The sequence below is a fragment of the Columba livia genome, chromosome 21 (assembly GCF_036013475.1).
Source record: "Columba livia isolate bColLiv1 breed racing homer chromosome 21, bColLiv1.pat.W.v2, whole genome shotgun sequence".
In the NCBI taxonomy this organism is placed as follows: Eukaryota; Metazoa; Chordata; class Aves; order Columbiformes; family Columbidae; genus Columba; species Columba livia.
In genome coordinates, this window is record NC_088622.1 from 7,669,585 (window position 1) to 7,677,576 (window position 7,992).

Below are 7,992 nucleotides of genomic sequence, written 5' to 3' on the forward strand. Positions count from 1 at the left end.
TGATCCAGAGTGCAGGCGTCTGAGCTGGGCTGAGCTGGAAGGGGCTGGAAAACAGCTCATCAGGAGGAGGCAATGGAAGAAGGTGCCGTGTGTGTGATACTGGGAATGAACCGACACCCTCAGTTTGGTATCTGGACCCGTGCTGGGCTTGTACATGGACTAAGCCCCAGCTCAGAGCACAAATTGCTGTTCCCAGCCCTGGGTGCCAAGTGCTCTTCCTGCTCTCTCCTTCCTGGTGCCAATCGAGCACACGATTGCCCTGCCTGCTCCTGCCTTGGTGCTTCGGGAATTCGGGTGAAAAAGAAAGACAGGCTCCTGTGGTTATGGGATCTCTTAAGTGTCTTGGAATTGCTTTGCTAATCACTCTGTAATGTTTCCTGGGATATAAACACGATATGTGCTCAGAGAGCCTAGTAAGTCCATGAACCAACTTTCCAGTTAAGGTTTCCATCTCACAAAAAAAACACCCTTCCATTTTCTCATTGGCAACAGACTGACAGGTGTTAGCTGAAGCAGCATCTGCCTCTTCTGAAAACACTCAGTTGATCCTTGGTTGCTTCCTGCACAGGAAACGTGTCGATTAATTTAATCTTTGGTGTACAGGCAGGGCCTTGCTGATGTTCCTGAGTAGGCAGCAAGTGTGTGGATGTCAGGCTTTCTGCAGATTTGTAACTGAGTTTTCCCATTTCTCTTAATAAGGAAAATCTTGCTGTGTACGCCTGAAGTCTCCCATAAGCTGGTGGGTTTAGAGAAGGACAGGGAGCTCCAGTGAGCTCAGGGAGGACCAGGCAGCATCACAGGCAAAGCAGACTGGAACTCGACTTGGTGAACATTAATGGAATTTATTGACAGATGAAACAAGAACGTCTCCCCCATCTTTGGGCGGATCACCGTGCACCCTGAACCGATACAGGCAGGTGTAGTCCGGGTGGCCCCAGTTGCTCAGCACTTGCAGCCTGATGTAATTCACGACCACAGGGAGCTCATTCTGCAATGACAAGAAGAAAGGAGTCGCCTTCTCCTCTCTGGCACGTGAGCACTGACAGAAGTGCCACAGCAACGGCCTCATTCAACAGCTTCCTTCCTGCTGCCCTGCGGGGACTTTTGACCTGTCATGGTCAAGATGTTCCCTCATTGGGCCATGAGAACAGCAAAGGAAGAAGCAGCTACCAGATGCCTCAGCAAATACACTGGAAAGTTCTCGCCTGCTTTGAGGCACACGTTTCCACAGTCAGAAGATCCAGTGCTGGTGTCAGTATAATGTCTCGTTCCCTTCTCTAGAAAGCCACAGAAACAGAATGGCCTCTCTGTCACTACTCACTGCCAGCACCAACAGAATCCTCAGGAAGCCCAGTATTTCTGCTCTTTAACTTGCAGAACAGCAGTCATGCATCCTACCAGATGTGGCCGCTTGTGTGCACTTGGGGTCTAGACAGTCAAGCTGATTCCAGCTTCAGCTGTGGCACTTCTAAGCACTAAGCACCCAAAATGAAAGAGAAGACCGGCAGTCCAGACATCTGCCACCAGGAAGTTAAAGCAGAAGAAAGGCCAGTGTGGCACACACTCAAGGACAGGGCTGCCTGTGCCCTTTGGCAAGGAAGCCTCTGCCCATTCAACTGCATTTCTCCTCCTCTCCTACAGTTCTCCTCCCTCTTTGTCCCCATACCTTCAGCTGGAAGGTCTGACTGGGATTCAGTGGCACCAGGAAAGTGAACTGTCCCAGGAACATTCCCTGCTCCTCGTGTTCTTCCTTGAAGCCCTACAGAAAAACAGGGGTAGAGAAAACAAGAGCGTCTGGTGCCTCATGGAAGACTGAACTTCAGTCGGTGAAGTACGGGGTTATTTCAGCTACATAGTCCAAGGACGATGACCACAAGGAAAAGACTTAAGCTGCAGCTGGGCAGCACGCTACACTTGCCTACTCAACGAGTCCAAGCTGGAAGTCCGAAAAGGAGCAGACACTCCCAGTGAGAGGGAGGTAACCTGAGGATCACAAATGCCACTGGGATTGGAAGCCAAGAAGGTTTAGGACCATGTACTGTTCAGCTCCTTTTCCTTGTGGCTCCTGGAGTAGCATCTTGCCCGAGCAGCTTTTTGTTTTTGAGTGGTACATTGAATAAAAGAGGAATAAAATGGGCAGGGAGTGACTCCAAGGACCCTGTTTCTTCTGAGAGTCAGGAGGAAGCTTCAGGCCACTGGACTCTTTGACCCATCTTCATTCCCTGCTTAGAAATTCTGTGCAACCCCCTGCCCCCAACTCCAGAGAAATCACTTACGTAGACAGCAAAGTCCTTTGGAGCTCCGGAGATACTTTCTCCGTGGAACGCTGTCCCTGAGACATGGTCCATGGTGACTGCTCTTGGAATGACTGGCACGGGCAACTTGATGAACACATGACCCTGACTTCCTGGGAAGGGCCAGCAGTTTCCAGGATAATTTTCTGGCTGAAAGGAGAAGAAGAAACTACATTGACATGGAGAAGGTTGCCCTGGCTCTCATTCCTGCCATGAGCATTAGAGGATTAATAATCATTTGGCCAATCAGTTCTGCTCTGAACCACAGCCAGTGCCTTCAGTCAGACTCTGTGGGTACCGAACAGAGCAGCAGCTGTGAGAATTCACGTATCACAAAACCATTCCGCAGAGAAGCCCTTCGATGGCTGGGAGCTGGGTGCACTAGTTGTAGAATCTCAGTGTCCTCTCCCAGTCCAGAGCCCTCACCAAAAACAAGCCAGGGTTGGTGTGGCTCAAAGGCCCCTGCCCAGAGCAGGTGGCAGCTCCGGGCCCACCTGCATGAACCTTTCCTGTCAGAGGAAGCACTTGCTCCCTCTCATCCACTCCCACCTCCTTCCACTGGCACCAGCCAGCTCTTCAGATTGTGCAGGCAGCTCAGGAGCAGGGCCAGGACAGCTTGAGAGCCCAACATGGGACCCTCCAGCAGTGCAGACTCTCAGCACCTGCTGTTGCTCAGTAAGAATACATACCAGAGCTCTGCAGGCTCCTCTGCCATTCTCCTCCCATGCTGTGCTGACAGTTTGCACAGCGAGTGGGCAGACACAGACTGCAGGAGCAGCCTGGCCTGGCAGAAGCTCCCGCGTAGAACCTGGGGCACTTTGGGAGAGGAAATACTCAGCAGGGAGACACAGAAGGAAAGCAGGTCCATGCAAGAAGGAGGCAGGAGAAGAAGCTTTGAGGATCAAAGATACGGGGAAAGGCAACTCTGAGCAGCAGGTGTGGTTCATTATCCCGACCTATGTTTTACTGCTTCTTGGTGCTCCTACCTCCAGAATAAGCTCAGGGGACCTCATGTAATCCATCAATGGCAGGGAATAGAAGAAGAGTTTGGCTTTGGCGTTCCGCAGGGATGGAGAAGTCCTGGAATGAATGACAGCAGCCCCTGGAAATTAAAACATGAGCAGAATCATCAGGCGGTGCCAGGAGGAATATTGCACTGTTGACTTGGAAAAGGTTTCTCAGTTATCATCTATGTCCCACAGTTGTTTCCCCTCTTTCTCACTGGCACGGCCTCTCTGGAACACACAGCAAGGTGTCACTAAAATGTTGTATGGGGCCGTGGAAAAAGACAAGAACGTGAACAAGGCTTTCTGAGCTTCCCATGGGGTCTGGCCCATTACACACTCTGTCAGTGGGTGCACTTTTAGGGCACAAATTGACCCTTGACTTCTCGTCCCTTCTCTCCCACCCCAGGGCAAGTTACAATACCCATCTTGTCAATATGGACAGGAAGAGCTTTAGAACTGGTTTGTATGTACAATGTCACGGCACCTGCTGATTTCAGGGCGTAATCCGGCATCGGGACCTGGATTTCCACCAGATTCTCCAGGGCTTGATTGATGATCTCCTGAACAGCCTGGGAAGGAACACAAAGGACAGTGCCTGTTAGAAGGAAAAGGAACGAGGCAAGCAGCTCCCCTGCAAGGCCAGCCAAGGTGAACGGGGACAAGGCCCATCTCAGATGCAAGGAACACCCAAATTGCCTGGAAGGTCTTTCTCTCCAGTCCTCCTTTGAGGAGGACTCGAGATCTCAATGCAGAGGAAGGTACAACTCAGACAGCTGTCATTCCCGTCACGCTCTCTTTTCCCCATAGGGAAGTGTGGAGCAACAGGAAAAGGAAGCGTGGCCATGACAGCACTTGTTCCAGCAGCACCAGCCTGTTGGCTGTGACAGGGAATGGAGTAGGATACGTGCCGGAGGGAGGATAAATCCCCTGAGTAGATCCTTCTGCCTTGTGCCCTTACCCGTCCGGTAAAGCCTGGAAGCTTTGCCTGCTTCAAGCCTTCCTGTAGAGCCTGCTCCGCGACATCCTTTGTGCTCCAGCGCAGATGGTAAAGCTGTTCCTGGAGCTTATGGAGCTGGTCTGGCAGGGACAGGGTTTTGCTCAGGTCTTGTAACTGTGCTGCGGTGCTCCAGAGGCTTTCTTTGCCAAGTTGGCCCAAGTCGTAAATACCTGTGGGACACACACCAGAGCTTAGAACTTGGTCTAAGGCTGGGTTATGCCCCAGGGTGCCTGCTCCCCTTTCTGTGTCTCTCTCAAGTACCCTAGTTGTCTCTCATTGTCTTTGACAGTGGCCATCATGGCATAAGGGCTTCACAACAGATGGACGTTCCCTGCCCTGGACTGTGCTCCTTGTCCTGCAGAAGATTCTCAGCTCCCTGGGGCAGAAGAGCTCAGCCACGGCCTCTCCCTTGGCTGAAGAGAACTGGCTCAGCCCTCCTGGGGAAGGCGACTCAGGACTTCTTCACCCCCCACCCATCCCGCTGGAGCAGAGACTGGCATAGCTCTGTCGGGGACTTTCTGCTCTTAGCTGAGCTCCTCTGGTCACAGCGGGGGAAACGGAACATGACAGGATGGAGCCCCGAGTACCTCCTAAAGCACCGTCCTCAGGTCACAGCTCTACAGACACTCACCAAAAGAGAGCAGACCAAGAATCAACACCAGCATCGTTGCTTTCTGAGTCTTCATCTTCCTGCAGAGCAGATAAAGGAAAAGGCTGGTGAAGCTGGCGGTACCCGTGCAGATCAGCAGCAGACTGGAGAGCAGCACCAGGGACTAAGAGCAGGAAGTGCAGCAAGAGCTGTGGCCACACTTCCTGTCTGTGGGGCTGGACAGGGATTCTTTGGAAATGGAAGGGACATAACGAATGCCTGTTTCTCCTGCCCACTATCTGATGGGCACTTGTGCTGATCCTGTTCTCCACCCTCTCAAGAGAAGGTTCAGCCTGTGCCCCTACAGTTCAACAGCTGCCAGGCGGGGGGTGTGTGTCTCCCCTCTCACAGCATTTCTTTAGCAGCCGGGTTATCTCTGGCCCTTCTCTTGGCCTAACTACAGACAGATGCAGACTGGGTAAAGAGGGAGGGAGGGCTGAATGTCAGTGTGTGCTGGCAAGCAACGGGCAACCAAGGAAGTGCCAAAGAAACACTCTGGTGTCTGGGCCCTGCTGCCCTGAGCCTGATCTGCCAAGACACAGCACACACCGCTCTGCAAGGGGGAAGTTCCTCCTGCCTGTTCCAGGAGGCTCTCAAAAGGCTCACAGCGTACACTTCATCAGGAATAAACAATCCCCTTCTGTTTTCCTAGAGAACTCCTTGCACCTCTCAGAGGATCTTAAGCCCCTTTCCTAAGGCAGAGCCCTGGTGAGGAGCTGGCCAGGTTTCCCAAGGAAACCTCCTCTGTCAGGAGCACAAGTCAAATACATGGCCAAGAGAGGACATGGGGGTGTCCTCCTGGTCCAAGTGGAGAGGAAAACCAAGCAGGCTCAGGGACAGAACCCACCCTGCAGAACACAATACAGGACGGAGCTGAGCTCTCACAATTACTACGGCAGGCTGTATTTGGGTCACCCCCTGGGACACTCTCTCTCTGATCCAAAATGGAGCCGTCCCCCATTCTGCAGAGATCAAAGGCTTTCTGGGCCCAGCCCTTGCGTTCATGAAGAGACTGAAAGGCGGCTGCTGCCTTCCAGCAGCTCCAGACCCAGCTCTCAGGCTGCCCTCATGCTCCTCTCCCGTCCACCCTCCACCCACCCCAGCTGATGAGGTGGAAAACACACATGGGGAAAGGGGGGAAAGATTTTTCAAACGTACCTGTTGAGACCTTCAACCGTCTCTGTGTGTCTCCTGGTACCTGCTGAGGTGCAGGTAACAAGCATCTTGCTCGCTCAGGAGTGAGCCAAAAACTCTGCGATCTCAGTCCCGTCAAGATCGAGAGTGACAAAGGCGCATGGAGACCCCTGGTCTTATACCCTGCTGTGCCGACCTCAGCGCTGATGCTGCTTTGTGACATCAACGGCAGTGGCTGATGTCACAATGGAAGAGTCTGTGCCACGTTTGCAGGCAAAGTCCAACCTGACAGGAGCGGGTCTTGCAGTCCTGTCTGCAAGGGAAGGAATCCTTCACCATAGAAAGATGGGAAAGGTACAGGAACATGTTAGAATCACAAAACAGACTGTCGCCCACTCTTCCTTTTGCTTATTCAAGGTTCAGATGATGTAAGAAAAAAAAAAAAACACAAAAAAAGTGAGATAGCTGTTCTTATTTTATGGAACCCATTATATCAGCCACTTAACTTTCTAGTCCAACTCCAGTCTGAACCTCAGAATAAGAAATGCCATCTTAAAATTTCCAGGAAAAGGAAGGGCTTTGAAGTGGCAAGACCAGAAAACGTTCATGAAAGCACCGCCATGCAAATACACATCTCAGATCACAGACCACCTGCCCCGTTACCTAAGGCACTGATGTTCTCAGCAGATTCGCAGCCACTGACATCTTGAAAATAGCACAAAGTCTCATGTTCTTTAGCACTGAACATGTAGGTTGGAACTGGATCTGGTAAGAAAACCATCTGCAGTCAGTCTGGTTTCATTCGAGGACATCAGGACAAGTTCAGTTCACATACACGAGGAATCACAGTAGGTCCCAACTGTCCCTGCAGACCCCAGCACGGCTCCTGTGCAGGGTCCTGAGGAGCAGGAGGCACAGAACAAGAAACCTCCCTCAAAAGAAGCCCCCAGCCACCTCTTTCACCAAGTTGCACAGAGCAGCAGCTGAGAACAACCTCTGCCACAACTACACCCGGCTCTGCTGTCTGCACAAGGAGACCACTCTGTCTTGGTTTTCTTAGTGACAGACTGAATCCAGTTCTGGTTTGCTGCAGTCTCCAGCCCAGGAATTCTGGGTGTCTCCTGCTGCTGCTGGAGCAGTTGTTTGTCAGCATTTTCAAGATTGGTTTTGCATATTTTGTATTATTTTCTCTATTTTATTAGTAGCACTAGTAAAACCTTATGTTTTCTTTCCAACTCTCTCTCTCTGTGTCCTTCTTTGCCTTCCAGCCACCTGTACTGAGTGGGGAGTGGGGGGGGGGGCAAGGTGTTTGGCAGGAGACAGGGCATTAACAAAGCATCTGCTACAGTGTATTTGTCGCCCTGCAATCAAACCTTGACAGGTGTTTACTCCCCTTCCTCCCATTAGCCAGGGCTGATCATTAGATCTAAATCACATTTATTCTCAGGCAAATGTTTAGAACACGTCTGCCCTATACAGCAGCATTTCAGGTTCTTTCCCTGATTATACTGTTCAAGGGTCAAAACAAATGGATGTGAGGAGGATATATAAAATGCACATATAACATTATTTATTGTATAATATGCATTACATAAAAGGCAATATATTATTTAAAATATCCATCTTATGATTTATTATGCATAATGCATTTCCATGCTATACATTATCAAGTATACCCACCTAGATCTGTGCAGCAAATTAATATTATTATATATTATATGGTGGCCACCATTGATTACGATATTCAATCAGATTGTCCCTGGTTGCTCTTCCCCAGGGGGTCCAACAATCTTTTTCTAATGTCACAAAATGCATCCAAGGGGGACAATTTCTTCCGAATCCCTCCTGTCGATTGTCTGATACTCATCTCAGAATCACAATAACAGGCAATTGGAAACCCGTAAGTACTAA

The 7,992-nt window shown here is 50.7% G+C and overlaps 1 protein-coding gene across 1 annotated transcript; it reads right to left on the reverse strand.

The window, feature by feature from the left end:
- Positions 1 to 832: 832 nt before the first annotated feature.
- LOC135575986 (SUN domain-containing protein 3-like) lies at positions 833 to 6,170 on the reverse strand. The gene is made up of 8 exons (XM_065038221.1): positions 6,106 to 6,170; positions 4,930 to 4,988; positions 4,260 to 4,570; positions 3,786 to 3,870; positions 3,281 to 3,396; positions 2,277 to 2,444; positions 1,667 to 1,759; positions 833 to 988 (listed from the first exon to the last, which is right to left on the reverse strand). The coding sequence occupies exons 1-8, from the start codon at positions 6,168 to 6,170 to the stop codon at positions 833 to 835; spliced, it is 1,053 nt and encodes a 350-aa protein (XP_064894293.1).
- Positions 6,171 to 7,992: the final 1,822 nt, after the last annotated feature.